We start from the raw sequence: 17129 nt of genomic DNA, 5'->3' as shown, positions 1-17129 counted from the left end.
CACCCAGGTACCCCATAAACTTGCTCTTTGGTCCAGAAGGGCCTCTATGGTTCTACCTAATGGAATACTAGCTATTCTTCAAGACGACTGTTATCACCTCCTCCATGAAGCCTTCTTGGACTCTCTATCTCCAACTTATCTCTCTCTCCTGGACTCCCTTAACACTGAGTCCGTGTGCTTCTAGAGCACTTGTCATGCTGGATCACATTACTTAGAGTCAGACTTTATTTGAGGAGCCAAGAAAAACAAGACATGGTACCTGTTCTTGAAACTTATAGTCTAACGGGGAGCAGGACAGGTAAGTTGATGGCCAACATATGGTCTTGAGAAATTGTCAGCAATGCAGTATGCTGGGTGCTGTGAGAATGCACTGGCAGGACCAGAGCATCATGGGAGGCTTCCTGGTGGAGGTGGCACCTAGATAGAATATTAAATGACAAGACAGGAGCCAGGTGATTCTGGGGAAGGCAGGGAGAGGAGGCACTCAGGCCCAAAAGAGCAGTATGTGCAAAAACATGGAGGTAAGAGAATTATAGAGTTATTCGGGGAACTGCACGTCATTCAGAAGGGTGGAGACAACGAGGCTGGAATTGTTGGCAGGAGCCAGCCACAGAGGACCATACGGGGCATACTAAGGACTTTGAACCTTATCTATGCCCTCAATTCAATTTGTAGTTAGAGAGCCCACTCTGGTTGCCATGCAGATAATGATTTTGAAGGGGGCAGGATGATCAGTAAGCAGGCCAGGGCAACCCTGCAGAAACGATGGTGATGCGGACCAGGTTAGGTGATAGAAATGGAGTCGGGGGTAGAGGAAGGGAAGTCACAGGATTAGCTGCCACACTGGCAGGCTCAGCATCAGAGGCCACGCTCGAAGCTTGAGAAGCCTACAAAGCCTTGGCTCACAACTTGACCAAAGGAAATTCTAAGATGAGAATTTCCAAGATCAATTGAACAGGTGGGAGTAGAATTTCAATGACCAAGTTTCACTTGTCACTGGTTGCCTGGCTCTTTCCCACTAAAGAGAAGTTCAGAAATGTGGGCTTCGAGGCCCAGCCTGAGACAGGCTGGAGGCTGCTCCTAAGTTAGGGGGGTCAACTGCTAGGTCAGTTTCCTTTGGGCTTTGAAGGCTCAGTAAACGCCAGGGTAATGTCCAGTTCTTACCGGCAGGCGGCAGCACCACAATTCACAAAATGCAAAGCGAGAAACCGTTTCTGACGACTAAAAATAATCGCAAACCCCAACCCAACCGAAAAGAGAGATTTTTTTTTTTTTGGCGATTAATTTATGCATTCTGAAGTGACTGATGTGGCCAGTTTGTAATCAGCACGTTTTGCTACAGTTACAACAGGTTTGCATACCAGGATGTGACTTTGACCTCACAACTTGACTCTTCACTCCAACCGTCTTTTTGCTATTTAACATTAGCCACATGCATGCCAAATGCTGTTGCCTCTAGTACGGTTTATTTTCTCTACATGGAATGATCTTGGGCAACTGTTCTCTTAAGTTTCTGAGTCTGTGTCTGTTGAAAAGAATTTTTGTGGAAAAGACCACATAACAAATGTTGAAGGTTTCAGTGGGGTTTTTGTTTTGTTTTGGTGGGTTTGTGTGTGTGTGTGTGTGTGTGTGTGTGTGTGTGTATTGTTGTTGTTGTTGTTTTTTAATAAGTCAACCAACATTGCTTCATTTCAAGACATTTGTTTTTATTTTTAAATGTTCTCTTCCAAATCTGGTCCGTACGCATATATTTTTGCGTAGATATACTGAGTCTTTTTTAAAAGGAAGTGCATACTTTTTTTCCCCCTGTTGTCTTAGAAATTTATACTCCTTTGAGATCTCACCCACTTCCTTAGCTTCAAATATCACATCACACAGAAAAGCAGCCACATCTTTATCTCTAGTCAACTTCTGTTATTTATTTTCCATCCATCCATCCATTATTCCCTCCATACACTGTGCTGGAGCTGGGAATACAGATGTGAAAAGGGATGGTCCTGTTTCTCTGGGAGCTTGTAGAGCATTAGAAGGAAGGGAGGGTGGGGGAAGATTTTGAGCAAATAATGCTGCCATGAGATTGGAGGGACTGTGGGAATTGTGAGGAAGAAACCCTAAAACTGGCTTGAGGGCCTAAAAGGGGTGGGGTGGCTCCAACTGAGCAGAGGAAACTGCATGTGCCAAGATATGGACACTCAGAAGCTTATGGTACCTTCTGGAAACCTCCATGGTTTAGTTTGGGTGGAGCGTGTGTGTTAGCTGGAGACAGAGTGGGGCTGGCAGGCAGGAGCCAGATCCATAAAGGTCTTGCAAGGAACTTGAGATATTATTGTCTTGTGGATGATAAATATCTTAGTTCTCATTGATTTTCACTCTGCAGGCAGAGTGATAAAGTAGTTTGAAGATGAAAATCCGACCGTGGCCCACATCTGCTTCAACATCCTATAGGAAAAAGTGCCTAGTTTTTAGCAGCACTGAAAAGGCCTTGCATGAGCCTCTCCAAATGCTTTATCCACGTCCCACATTCTTCATCACCCCAGTGAGATGGCTTCCGTGAGTCCTCTCTTACTGTCTGGGCTTTGTACATGCCGTCCTCTCTCCTAAAACGCTCTTTTCCTCTCAGGCTAATCAGAGTCTCAAACCTTCTTCCTCAGCCTTCCCTGGCCTTCCCTGGGCTAGGTCAGGTCCCCGCTGTATGCTCCCAAAGGTGCTAAGGACTTTGGACTGCAAATGTCATACTCTTGATGGTATGTTCCCATTTAGGCTACAAGCTCTGTGACAGGTCATTCTGCTCTCTGCAAAGTAGTTGCTCGGTTAACATTGTGGGGAGAACGAATGAATGCATTGAGGTTTTCAACAGCATACTGGACATTTCCACCTGCATGTCTCCTAGAATGATGAACTCTCCATTTCCAAAACTGGACATCCTTATCTCCTTCCCTGCCCCTTCCCTGCACAACTCCGCCCCTACCCAGTTAGCTAGTCCCCTTGACTGGCAAAGTTCTCTGTTTTTCTCCCTACTCAAAACAAAGAAATGCAACTCTTCCCTCGCTTCCTTCTCCTCTCTGCTCAGCAGCTAAGTCCTACCCTTTCATTTCTCTCTCTCTCTTTTTTTTTGGCCACCATTCTAGAATTACAAAGTAATTATAAAGTATCACAGTTGGAAAAATATGGATTTTTGAAACAAGACAGGCCTAAGTTCAAGTCTTGGGTCTATTACAATTGGGTTTCCTTGGGTAAGTTAAGAAGCCTAGTTTCTAAGCCTAGGCTGAGGCTAAACTCAAAGCCTCAGTTTCTGAGTCTGTAAATGGGGATATTTTTATCCACCCTGTAGAAATGCTATGACTTTAGCATACTCCAGGTAGTAAATAGATAGTCCTCTTATTATCTTCACTACATATCAGACATGTCCAGCTCAAAAACCTTCAGAGGTTGGTAATCGCCTGACAATGAACCCTAAGCCATACATCTTGGCCTTGCCTCTTATTACTTCCCCCCACCCCAAATACTAAACTCTGGGCAATCTGAAATATTGGCTAATTCTGTCACTCTTTCCTCCCCGCTTTCAGGTTGCAGTTCAAACACCAAGCCCTCCCTGATTACCTGAGCACCAAGTAACTGGCTCCCTCCTCTGAAGTCTTATATATGGTTCAATGGGAATTAAGTAAGGCCAGCTGTTTTGCCTTGCAGACTAGGCAACTCTCCTCTGGATGACAAACTGCTGAAAGCAGAGGCTTTGGAGGGTTCATCTATTCCCTCCCATAGTGCCTTGCATGGAGTTGATGCTCAATAATCACTTGGTGAAAGAAAAATTCATTTTCCTTATTTCGATGGCTTGTTTTCTCTATAGAATCAGATGTTTTGTCATTCTCCTCTCAGCACTATTTTGTTGGCTTCCAGGGAGAACATTACCATTTGATACGTTCTGTTCTCTTTAATTGGAAAGAGCTTTTGGAACTGAAAAATATGAATTACTTCTTCAAGCCTCATCTGTCGCTACCCTACTTATCTCCCTGGTATAGGAATTACTTAGCATTGAACAGAACACGACTCTGTCACGCCTCCGTTCCTTGTACATGCGTGCTGTTCCCTTCGCCAGGAATGCATCTATCTCCACCTCTCTGTCTGGTGAACTCCTACTGGTCTTCAGCTCAGACATCATCATCATTCACCTTTTCAGGGAAGGCTATTCTGAGATGAGAGTAGCGGTCCTTCCTCGCATCTTTTTGGCTTACTCAGCATTCCCCCAAATAATTCTAACATTACATACGGCATTTTTTGTTTACTTTTAATCCCCTCTAGACCTTGAATTGCTTGAGGGCTAGGATTTCTGTTCATCGTTGTACCTTCTATACCTAGCACCTATACTCATACCTACGCTTAGCATATTTCAAGCACTTGATTAGATCAAGGAGCAAAGAATATATTCGCCTAACACTGCAGTTTGGACCGGATTCTCAAATATTTCAAAACCTGGTCCTCTATTTGGAGTGCTTCATGCTGGAGGGAGATTTCCGCACCCCACCACCACTCCCCGCCAACTGCCTCGGTTTGGTGGCAAGAAAAGGGAAGTGATTAGGGTGTGGTGAAGAGTCACCCCTTCAGGGCTGGGCTGTAATTTACCCGCCTCGGAACCGAAAGGGTTACAGCGACCCGGAGGCGGAGCCACGGCGGTGCCACCTGCTGCGGGGCGGTCTGGCGCAGGCGCCTAGGCTGCTAGATGGTGGCTACCTGCGCGACCCGGGCGGAGGAGGAGCGCTTGCGCTCTGCGCTTTTCCGCCGGGGGAAGTCTCGCGGGGGCGGGGCGGGGCGGGGCCGCGCGGAGAAGTTCTCGCGGGACCCCGACGAGGAGCGGAAGCCAGGCGGCTGTGCTGCTTCGGCGAGCGGGCGGCGGCGGCGACGGCGGTGTCGACGAAGATTGTAGCGGTGACGGCGACGGGCACAGGCGCTGCCCTAGGGGAGCAGCAGCGGGGTCGGTGGCCGCTCGCACCGCTGCGGAGGGGACGGCCGGGCGCGGAGCGGAGCAGCTGCGCCACGGTGAGTGCGGCCGGCGGCGGCGGTGCTGCTCCGGTGCCTCTTTCCCCCCGCTCCGCAGCGGTAGTTGGCCCGCGGGGACCGGGCCGGAGCCTACCGAGGGCTGCCGGGGCTCGGGTTCGGAGTGGGGAGGCCTGTGGCGGGGGACGGAGTCCCCGGGGCTCCGGGCACCGCGTTTCCCCTTTTGGAGCGCTTCCTTCCTGGGGCACCGTCCTCCCCCGGCCCTTCGCTCGGCTCACAGCCCCAGACCCTGGGGCAGGGGGCCGGGGGCTCCTAATTAAGTTCTACGCTTTCTTCGAGAGGGTTTGCGCAGAAGGGGCCCGGGAGAAGCCCGGGAGCCCTGGGTACTCACTCTGTGAGTCAGTCTGACTTGGCCCGGGAGGCGGGGGATTCGCAGCGGCTGCATATGTGGTGATTGATGCTCCTTCGACCTGCACGGCCACCACGTCACCATCTCCTGGTGTCTTTAGGCCGAATTTGGGGAGGGACCCCACCAACCCTATGAATACCATGAGTGAGAACCTTTTGCTCCTGGAGCCGGTTGAGATGCCTTTACGTCTGTCGCTTTTTTTTTTTTTTTATTTTTTTTTTTTTGAAACTATCCTCTGAAAAATTCTTGTAAAGAACAACAAGCAGCAGTTGGTTGAAATGTTCCGAGGAATGATTTCAATGCGAGAGGCTAGAAAAGCACTGGTACTTTTCATTTGCTCTTTTAAACATAAGCCGTAGGAGTTCTAGCTTGTTTAGGGAGTTACTATGAAAGTGCGATTTGCAGAGGAGCCGAAGGGCACTCGGGGTCTATCTTTTGGCTCTGTTGCCTCGGAAACGAGTCTAAAAGACACATGAAAGAAGTTAGCATAGTCTCTTTGGCTTTCCTGTCTCACTTTTTCGCTTTGCACTTCTCCAGTAGTTGTCTTTCCTTTCTCCATTTCACTGAGTACACTAAATGCTTACTCGTGTAATGCAAGTCATTTGCTTCCTCCCTGCCCCCGTTTTTTTTTTTTTTTTTTTTTCTTTCTAATCTACTTCCCCTTCCTCCTTTTTGTCCCCCTCTTGGGCATAATTTTTCGAGGTTTCTGACCTTTGGTGCAATTCGTATTCTCCCTCATTTAAAGAGTCCGTTTTCTCTCTGGGGAAGATACCCTCTTTCCTCCTTTATGGGTTCCTTCAGTCAGCCAGAAGAGTTGCCAGAGAACCTTGCCTAGACTTTTAAGTTCTCCCCCTGGGAACGGGGAGGCTCAAAGGATTGAATTCATCCGTAAGTAATCAATACCACCAGTAGGTCACAAGTGTAGCTGGCTTGTGTTATTTGTGTTTTAGTTGTTTTCTTTTTAACATTGTACTGTGTGACTGCTTTCTTTTTTCTTTCTAGGTTTCCCATGTTAGTAAGGAAGATTGGGTCAATTTGGGGCTTGTATGACTTTTTTTTTTTTTTTTTTTTCTTTAACATTTATTTACTTTTGTGAGACAGAGAGCAGGGATGGGGCAGAGAGAGAGGGAGACACAGAAGCGGAAGAAGGCTCCAGACTCTGAGCTGTCAGCACAGAAGCCCTACTTGGGGGCTCGAACTCGTGAACCACGAGATCATGACCTGAGCTGAAGTCGGAGGCTTAACCGACTGAGCCACCCAGGGGCCCACTCATCATCTGACTTCTTTTTGGCTTTTAGTGGGAAGTGGTTAATGTTGAAAAACAAAAACCAGTCATAGACCTATATATTACAATAGAATTAAGATAACGTGAAATATTTAAGGGAATGGAATTTATTTAGACCACTGATGAATTAAAACCTGGCCATTGTGATAGTATGAATTCTTTACCAGGGGTCTTTTAACTACTCATCTTTGTTATTGTTGAGGGGTTGTTTGTTGTTTTGTTTTGTTTTGTTTTGTTTTGACAGAGAGGAATAACTTGTGTTCCATTGCTCCTTCCCTTGTTCAAAATTTTCTGAATTCCCAAGGTAAAAAGCGAAGTTAATTCTTATAATCGGCTTTTTCTGATACTAAGAGCAAGCATTTAAATGCTTGAGGGAGTTCACTTCGTTAGCAAGCATATTCAGATCTGAGGGATTGCTAGGTTTTAAATACCGCTAGTTGATGGTACTTAGCGATTTTTCTGAGAAAAATCCTGTTATGTTGCCTGTTGGGCTGCAGCAGTTCTGATTGTTACCTAGACCAGAAGAGTAATAGATTTTGGAGAAATTAATACGGAGTAGAGACTCACCGCGCTCTGCCGAGAGAAATTAATTAGTTACTTGCTTAACTCAGAAGAACTTTCCAGCACTACTGAATGGCTGTTGGGAGTCCTTGGTTTTATTTGTCAAAGTTGGCGTTTGAGCCGAGTGAACACGCATTATTTTCATTTTATGCAAAGACCTTGTAGTGCATTGTGTGGAATGCAAAGTTGAAAATCTGGTTAAGGCGCCCTTCTGGTACAACGGTGATGCTTCGAATTTAGCGTGCATGAGAATTACCGTGAGTCTTACTTTAAATCAGGCTCTGGGCCTAAGGCCCCTACCTTTTGCAGAACTCCAGAAGGCACCCCACAGTGAATCAGTCTCTGAATAGGGAGGTTTTGATGCTACGGGTCCAAGGACCAAGACTGTTGCTGCAGAATGCAGCTGTAAAATAATGAGGATGGAGTGGAATGCGGCTTTCAATTAGTCCATTTAAAATCACACCTTCTGTATATACAGAGTAAATATTTAAAAGCCAAACAGAGTAACTGATGAGAGATGTGATTAGTCTTTATATGCGTAAGTATGTGAGCATTGTTAGGACTGTGATGTGGAGCAATTTAATTTTAAACTTTGTACTTAATAGGGCTGTTAATTTACCTACGAGAATGCTCTGCTAAGTTTGTACGCAGATGGAAGATGGACGATGTAAGAATATAGTGGCCTGGTATTTGAAAAGGTACTGGTGATACTAGCCAGTTAACGCTTCTTAGCACTTTGCGCTGGAGACTCTGTGAAGGCCTTTACACATGGTATCTCTCTCTTTTTAAGATTTTTTAAAATTTCTTTTATTTTTTTAATATTTTTTTTTAATTTTTTAATCTTTATTTTTGAGAGAGCGACAGAGTGTGAGTAGGGGAGTAGCACAGAGAGACGGAGACACAGAATCCAAAGCAGGCTCCAGGCCCTGAGCTGTCAGCACAGAGGCCAACGTGGGGGTCAGACCCAGGAACTGTGAGATCATGACCTGAGCTGAAGTCGGGCACTCAACCGACTGAGCCACCCTGGTGCCCCTTTTTTTTAAGATTTTTAATTTTTTTTTTTTTTAAGTATTTTTTACACCCAATGTGGGGCTCAAACTCACAACCCTGAGATAAAAGAGTAGCACTCTCTAAGCTCTACTGACAGAACCAGCCAGGTGCCCCATGGGCTATTTCTTTTAATCATCAAAATGCCCTTAAAAGGTAGATGCTGTTAGCCCCATTTTCCAGCTTAGGGAAACTAGGAATTGGAGACTATAAGTTATTTCTCTAGTGTTCCCCATCTAGTCAAGTGGTAAAGCGACAGTTGAATCCAGGTTTGACTCCAGAACACCAGTAAGATTTTGGTGTTTGTTTTTTCCTTCTTTCTTTTTTTTAATGTTTATTTTATTTGGTTGGGGGGGAGAGCACGCCTGGACGTGCACACGGGGGAGGGGCAGAAAGAGAGGGGGACAGAGGATCCGAAGTGGGCTCTGTGCAGACAGCAGAGAGCTCCATGCAGGGCTCGAACTCAGGAATCCAGGCGTCCCGGTGTTGGGTTTTTTCTAACCATAAAAGTAGTGATGAAAATATAACTGAGGTATATGGTACAGAAAATGAAAATATTTTGTGACCTTGCTCCCGGAGATAACCATTGTTAACCCTTTGATTTTTTTTTTCTCTTTAGCACATGCTGATAAATAATGTTTTGCTTTACAGAAATGGGGTAAACGAATCTTTCTTCATTTTTGTTTTTAACTTGATAATATCTTTTAGTATTTATATAGAAATATATTTCATAGACATTCTCATGGATATTGATCAGGTATATATGTATTTTGCACATGGTGTTTGTCACTGTTTCAGCGAAGATAAATGTAGGAAATGGAATTGCTTGTTCAAGAGTGTGTATTTTTAAATTGTCAGTAGATACTATAAAATTACTTTCCAAAAAGATTGAACTGATTAATTCCCTGCTCCTGTGCTCTGTGATGGTTTTATTATTACAATCCAATACCAAGCACATTGTCAGGCATATAGTAGCAGCTCAAATTGTTAAGGGGATGAACATTGAATAAAGAGCCTGGGAGTCTGTTCAACCAGAGAATTGCAGAGGCTAAATATTATAAACCTTTAAAAAATTGGGCAACTAGTAGGTGAAAGAAATCTCATTGTTGTAATTTGCAGTTTCTAACTAGTGAAGTTGAACATCTTCTCTGTTTTAAGTAGAATCACATTTTAACTTATTTTGAAGGACTTAATGTCGGGCCCTGTCCAAAGCACTTCACGTATATTATCTATATTACCTAATTTAATGGTGAATGAATCTTATGAAGTAGGTGATACTATCCCCATTTTACAAATGAGAAATGGGGCTTGTTTAAAAGGCTTACCCCCCAGCAAAAAAAAAAAGGGGGCGGGCTTGCCCAAAATTATAGCCGGTAAGCACCAAGGTCATTAGTTCAACCCAGATCAACCTGCTTTTAGAGACCATGGGGCCTTAACACTAAGTGATATTGCCCAGTGAGTGTTGTGTATTTTTATTTTCTGTAAATTTGGGGAAGAAGAGTTAAATGGAAGGAGAACAAATCCTACAGATACCTTTAGGAGACTGCATTTTAGGATTCAGTGCACATTGCTTGAAATGAACGATTCAAGTTGCACTTGCTTTAGAATTTGCTGTGTGTGATGGACTGAAGGAAGGGTGTATGCTGAAACAGTTTGAAGTATTCTCATTAGGGTTCAGTGTACTCTCCACCCATCTTCTCTGTTGAAATCATTATACATTGTGTCCACTTTCAGCTTTCTTCCTTTTAGTCATTAGTGTTGTGTATAAGATAGTTTTGTTTTTAATGAAACACACCCGGTTGAATAGCCTGAGTGCTCTTTTCTGTGGCTGGCCTGATAAGCTGACCCCTCCAGGTCTTCTCCATGAGCTGCTAATTTTTATTTGGCACAGCCACAGAAGTATTGATTGTGCCTGGTTTTCATTTGTCTCAAACTGTATCTCACAAAGCAGTAGTTACTTGAAACATGATTTTCAAGAGTGTTAGTCTGTTTATGCTTTCTCTAGGAAACCTGTGGTAGATGAGTTAGGTAACAGGAAAACCAGTGTTGAAAACTGTCTTGGTTTTTATGCTGCTGCTGTTCGGTTGGTTACACTGCAGTTGTCTGAAATCCCGAATGAAATAGAAGTTTGCGCCCTGTTGCAACATAGCACCTTGACAATGACAATGCTTTGAGTTTCTGTCCGATTTTTCTGATTTCTTTTTCAAAAATGCAGCTCCTTATTTTTGTTAGATCTGCTCAGTTATTCTTAGGTTTCCCATCACTGATACATGGTTCCAACAGTCAGCCCTGGAGACCAATTAAAATAAATGCTCAGTAGAAAACATTGACAGGCACATAACAGATTTTGAAGCCTTTGCAAAAAAATAAAAATGGGTACACATATTGGAGAGTAGTCAAAGAAGGAAAAGCAGTTGTTAATGCCGGGAAAAAGTAAAGGATTATACTAGAAAGGAAGGTTGGTTGTAATATATTTAAATCAGCAGTGAAGAATATTTTGCAGTGTGAAACTGCTTAAACCCGAATATGTGGTATTACTGGGATGGGGCAAGGGGAAACTGTCGGGGGTGAACATCTTGCAAGCAATAGGTCATGGCTGGAATAAATTTAAAAACAACAGAAGCATATTATTTAGAAATACTGTAGGTGCAAAAAGAAAGCTAAAAACAGAATTGAGGGTGATTGCTTGTAGGTGTTGGGGTGGGGAACTGCCCTTTTTTTTTAATAAGCCTTTCAAAATCTGTGACTTTCAAAATTATATACATGGGTTAGTTTGATTAAAAAAAAGCAACTACAGGGGCGCCTGGGTGGCGCAGTCGGTTAAGCGCATCCGACTTCAGCCAGGTCACGATCTCGCGGTCCGTGAGTTCGAGCCCCGCGTCAGGCTCTGGGCTGATGGCTCGGAGCCTGGAGCCTGTTTCCGATTCTGTGTCTCCCTCTCTCTCTGCCCCTCCCCCGTTCATGCTCTGTCTCTCTCTGTCCCAAAAATAAATAAAAAACGTTGAAAAAAAATTTTTTTTTAAAAATAAAAAAAAAGCAACTACAGAGAGAATAAATAAAGGGGGTTTAAGGACACACAAAAATAAATACTTTGAGCCCTGGATGGCTCAGTTAGTAGATCATGTGACTCTTGATCGTGGGGTCATGAGTTCAAGCCCCATGTTGGGTGTCGAGATTACCTAAGAAAATTTTAAATAAATAAATACTGATACTAATTGTATTTTTTTTTTTTTTATATTTGCTAAAGCTCTCTCTTTACTTTCCTCTCTTAGAGCCAGCCCCACATCGGATATCATGGCCTGATAGAATAAACATTGGTTTGGTTGATTAGTTTACCTGCAGTAGAATGTTTGGCTTTCAGAATTTGACTAAAGGACTTTTTATTACTGGGTGATTTCTGTCCTCTTTGGTAATGCTCATTTTCTTCTAATCTTAATATTCCCAGCTGATTTACTGCTTAGTCCTTTTGCAGCTATGCCTGATTAATGCCCCAATTGTTAACTTTAGAACAAAGGATGATAATCACCCATGCCCCTCAGATGAGCTCTCTGCTAGGTGATAATTATCCGAGAACGGTGTCACTATAAATAATCTGTCCCCATTCTGCCGATGTCCCGTGTTGTTTTCTGCTTTTATTTAGCCTGTATGACAACAGTAACTGAAGACAGAAATGGGGCTTTATTTTCCTTTAGTTACGCAAAGGTCTAGGTTGTGGCCGTATTGGTGCCTGGAGATTTTTTTTTTTTTTTTTTACAACAGTGATCGTACTGCCCACAGTTCACCATCACCTAGTACACTACCTAAGGGTTATTACAGAATCTTTACCTGCAAAAATGCAACTTGGTTCATCTTAGTATTCTTTTGGTGCTGAGAGAAGCAGCTGTTCCCAGGTTGACTGAGAGATTTGTTAGACTTCCTGGCACCATCTCCCTGCACTTCCCCCCCCCCCCCCATAAGACATCTGGCAGCTCAGATTCGGAAAAGGGGATTCCTTTCAAGTGTAGTTAGGATTTAAGCTTTGCTCCTTACGGTAGTGAGAAGTGATGCAGAAGCTTCTTCTGGAATTGCTGAACTTTGGACCTCTATTTCAAGGGCTCTTGGGAGTCCAAAGTCTTGGGGGTCTTCAGGGGAGAAGGAGCCTTAGGCAAGAGCAGGTCTTCAACAAAAGGCTCTGACGCTGGATCTCCTCTATTTCTGGTTAACTGAGCTTGCCGATCAGTCTGGAAGCGATAGAGGGAGAGCTGCCTTGCTCAGAACAGCAAATTGAATTTTAAAAAGTAGTTCCTAGGTTCACTTTGACCTGCTTTCCTAGGAGCAGACCGAGGTTAGTTTCCGAGAACAGTTAAATGAAGCAGCTGAAGACCAAAGCCACAATTGCTTGCTTTTGACTGGATAGGGGACCGAACATTTTCAGAAGACCAGAAAGGTCGGCAGGGAGAAAGGAAGGAGATAGGCCTGTGTAACCGGGAAAGGCTGGGTGCCGTCCGCAGGGCGAGGCCTTTCTTTGGGTGGACTGCATTTCGGGCCGGAGGAGCAGAGAGCGCAAGGGGCGAGGGAGGAGAGGCGGAGACCGAGAGGGTCTTCAGCCGGCTCCTCCTGAACACCGCGCACACCCAGCGGGAAGGAAGAGGAAGTATGTGCGGGAATAGCTCGAGCGCCTGCCGCCATTGGCCGGCGGGCCTGTCAGTCGCCTGGGGGCCGAGCCTGCGAAGAGGAAGGAGGCGATCGGGGCTCCTGCCTGCGAGGGAGGGAGGCGGGCCGAGCCAGGGGGCGTGGGGGCTGGGGCGGCGGGCAGATTGGCAGGGCGGGGCCGCCTTCGGTGCTGGCCACTTCTCTCAACCATCCCTCTTGTGATTCAGGGCGGCATTGTGTGTCCCGGAGTGCACGAGCCGGTCCCGAGAGAGCGGCGAGGCCGAGCCCAGGGCGCTGGGTGGCTTCAGCAGGGAAGACTCCCTTCCCCCGGCTTCAGGCTGCTGAGCACTGAGCGGCGCCCAGAATGGAAGCCATCGCCAAATATGACTTCAAAGCTACTGCTGACGACGAGCTGAGCTTCAAAAGGGGGGACATCCTCAAGGTAAGTGTGATGCCACGCAGATGCCGAGATGGCCTCCCCTTGTACTCCCCTACCTTCGTTTACCCTGATAACACACAAAGAAGCCGAGCTCCTCCTTTCTCAGTGCCCGCTTTAACCATTTACCATCGGGCGCTCTGGATAGCTGAGATAGATGCTGAGTGGAATATTAAATATGACTTAAGACGGTTGGTGTGATGTATGGTCTTTAACTGCCTTTGTGTGAATGCCTCCAGTATCTCTGTTTGCTTGTCGTTTGCACGTAAAGTCAGAGCAGCGTGATTGTGACAAGGAAGTATGGAGTAGACTGATACATTTTGCAGTTTTAAGCATTAGGGGATTTTTTTTTTTTTTTAAAGACTTGAAGTATTTATGTAAAAGCACTCAGTCTTGTCTTACACAGTCAAGGTTTTGCATTCTGGAACATGATGCTAGTTGGTTAGAAATTAATTTCCTCTAGTTTTGAGAGGCGGTTAGAAGTATATGCCAAAACTCATTAAAGAACCTCAGTGTATTTTTATTCTTTGTGAGAAAACTAGTGGAGTTCTAAATCCTGAAGTTAGTTGCGTTGTTGTACAAGTCACAGGGCGATTTTCTCAAAAGAAACTTGAGCAATTACCCTGTATTAAACTCTAATTGCACAAAAGAAACCTGCTGACAGTTTAAAAATCAGCTTCTTTACAGTTTGCAGCTCATTCTGAGCCCAAACTACTTACACGAGGATTCACTTTCCACCTGGCACATGGTAATTATGTTGTTTACCCAATTGACGGCAGCAGCTTGCCCTTTTGGGTATGTAATTTATTTTTACAAGGGTGGGTGTTATCGAATAATGTGTCAGCTCTGCATGAGGAGAACCTGAAGTTGAGTGTTTGCATGTTCACTGCGTCTCAACTTTCGACATTTTTTTCCTCTGAGCCTAGTCTGATGGTTGGGGGTTTGCCACCCATTTGTTTACTACCCCTGAATGAAAATTATGAGAATTTTACAAAGAGGAACAAAATGGAAATGTAGAAATAGCCCCTACAAAAGGACGGGTTTTTTTGGTTTTTGTTTTTCTTTTGAGTCCTTCAGACCTGTGGGTAGCTACTATTTTGCTCTCTTTGCCGGAGGCATAGAGTTCAACTCTGAAGTTACCTGCTCAGTAGTTTCTTGATGTTAGGTTGTATTTCATAGAAGGCAATATTGAAGAGCCCTTGAAAGAGAAGGAAAGTGTGTTCTTTTCAGAACTGTTTTTTGTGATGCCCAGCTTTCCCAGGGTATTCTCCAAGTCAGCAGACAGAACCAGCTATAGGTTTTAGGGTAATATGTGTGTTCTGTTTTCTTAACTAGAAGTCAGAGCAAGGGACGAGACATAACTTGAACTATTAAGTTACTCTTTCATTGGTGTACAGAGGAGTAATTTGATGTGTTCATAGGTGATTACTGTTTTCAACAGATAACCAGCATGTGGTATCATCAGAAGATTGGCTACTCGAATATTGTACTCCTGAAACCAGTATAACAGTGAACATTAACTATAGTGGAATTTAAACAGTTGGCTGTTCAACTACCCGTATCTGTTGCTTGTACGAAACCCTGTGGGGCCTTCCCTGCCCCCCCCCCCCCAATACAAACTTAGATTTCTCCATTAAGCTTACCCAAGAAACTTAAACCTAGAAGCCTGGTAGTTCCTATTTTCCTCTACGTTTACCCTGTTACATATTTAGCACTAAAGCAACAAAACTAAGGATTTGAGGTCTATTTTTAAGAGTTTTTAGGCAAGAGCTTTTCCCTGAGTGTTAACACTGAAGTTTATCCTAGACCTAGACCATGAGGATCTTGTAAGTTCTCCAGCTTCAGTTGGTAAGTTCATGAACAAGTGTGAAACCCTTCTCTCCCATCCTATAATTAGAGAAGAGGGTACTGTTTAACATTCCCCCAGAAATTGTTCTGTTGGGAGAGAAAGTGAGTCACAGTGCTCACATTTACTTTCAGATTTTCTTTGGGAAGAGAAAAATACATATATTTGCTTCTTTCCAATTTGGTAGATAACTGGCACATGAAGTCATAATGTCATTATTACCCTTGAATGGTGACCGTTAGCTGTTTGTTAGTAATCTTGTGGCTTTACTCCAAAAAGAAAAAAAAAAGTGCTAATACAGTAGTTGCCCTTTGTCTCATGATTCTGTGGAACAGCTGAGTGAAGAGGAGGGACATTGCTTTGTCTTAAGAACTGTTATTTTAAAAAGCAGTGTTTTCTCCATTTGATTATTCAGGGAGTAACTGGTTTCATTTGAGTGGCTTTGATTTGATTTGATAGCTCTTAAGGATGTTAGTTGTGAGCCAAAGCATGTGTATAAGTGGCTGGAATAGCATTGACCAGTTTGACATGATTGAAATAGGGCTATATTTGCCCTCTTTTGCTAAGGGAGGGTGTGTGTACATATGGGCATCGAATACATTTTATTTGAAGATAATGCCCTAGAAAAGGGCTTAGCCCTTTTCCTCCGAGTAGAGTTCAGAAAGATTACATCCTCTCACTGTCTTGGAGCACCTGGTTAACTTTGGTTAAGGTGTACCCCATCCTCCAGCAGACCACTTCTTTACTTTCTTTCTACATGTTGACTCGTGCTGCTCTGAGAAAAGAGACAAAAATGAAAACATTTCACTGGAAACCTAAAATAGAACTGAATGCTTCAATATATCTCCTTTGTTACTGTCCCTTGTCTGTGTGTGTGTGGTGTTTGGTTTTTTTTTGGTTTTTTTTTTTTTTTTTTTTTTTTTTTTTTTTTTTGGAGGGGAGGAGAAGAAGGGCACTGGGGCATAGAAATGGAAGGAATTGGTCTGTTGCAATTTTCAGCCTTGTGTGGCTGAAATGAACCTAAATTTCCCTGCCGTTGTAGTGCAGGCTTCAGATAGTCCCAGGGGTTCTCCACCAGACAGGGCCCCTGAATCCTCTCCCCTATAGCGCATAACACATCTGAGCTTACCTCCGAGGTAGATCTGTCATTTAGGGGCTTATGTGCCTGTGCTTCAGGCAATGCTGCGTACGAATTAAGAGACCATTTTGAGCTCTCAAACCTGTGCTCATTCCTTTCTAGAGTTGGTGGCTTTTCTTTGCTGTCAAGGCAGACCTTTGATTCTAGAAAAGAACCAGCAGTGGGTCGTCTAGGTGTCTTCTACTCATTTGGCACTAACTACCTTTATCAGTTTTCAAGACTGCTTTAGAAATTGGTCTTGAGGGGTGCCTGGCTGGCTCAGTGCGCATGACTCTTGATCTCTGGGATGTGAGTTCAAGCCCAGCACTGAGTGTAGAGATTACTTAAAAATAAAAATCTTAAAGAAAGAAAGAAATAGGTCTTGGCTTCACACTCGGCTCTTTGAAGCGTTCTATCTTGGTGCAGATGACCGTTTTGATGTCACATTTACTGAGCATCTTCTTCAGCCACACCCTGGGATAAGTTGCTTTGAAAGTTGGGGAAGAAATACAGATTATACTTTCTCCCTTCAGGACCTCTGAAATCAAATATGAGAAGTGAAATTAATATGTGAAACAGGATATGGCAGTATACAAAATTAGAGGATTTTTAGAACAGGTGAGGACCTTTTAAAAGGTCTTAATTTAGATTTTATTTTTTAGATGAGGAAGTGGTCCACAGAGGTTAAATGATCCAAGATCACAACTCTTAGTAAGTACTTAGTAAGGAACTGGGTTTTTTTGTTTTTTAATTTTTTAAAATGCTTCTTTAGTTTTGAGAGAGACAGAGCATGGGTGGGGGTAG

At 44.0% G+C, this 17129-nt stretch overlaps 1 protein-coding gene across 1 annotated transcript; it reads left to right on the top strand.

Annotated features, from left to right (window-relative positions):
- The first annotated feature begins 515 nt into the window (after positions 1 to 515).
- On the top strand, positions 516 to 14973 carry LOC125918111 (uncharacterized). The gene is made up of 4 exons (XM_049624153.1): positions 516 to 521; positions 4020 to 4199; positions 4603 to 5034; positions 13154 to 14973. Exons 1-4 carry the CDS (start codon positions 516 to 518, stop codon positions 13340 to 13342), a joined length of 807 nt encoding a protein of 268 aa, XP_049480110.1. The 3' UTR covers positions 13343 to 14973.
- The last annotated feature ends 2156 nt before the right edge of the window (positions 14974 to 17129 follow it).

Source organism: Panthera uncia, unplaced genomic scaffold, assembly GCF_023721935.1.
Source record: "Panthera uncia isolate 11264 unplaced genomic scaffold, Puncia_PCG_1.0 HiC_scaffold_453, whole genome shotgun sequence".
Classification (NCBI taxonomy): Eukaryota; Metazoa; Chordata; class Mammalia; order Carnivora; family Felidae; genus Panthera; species Panthera uncia.
The sequence above is the reverse complement of the archived record's forward strand: the minus strand, read 5'-3'. Positions and strand labels throughout refer to the sequence as shown.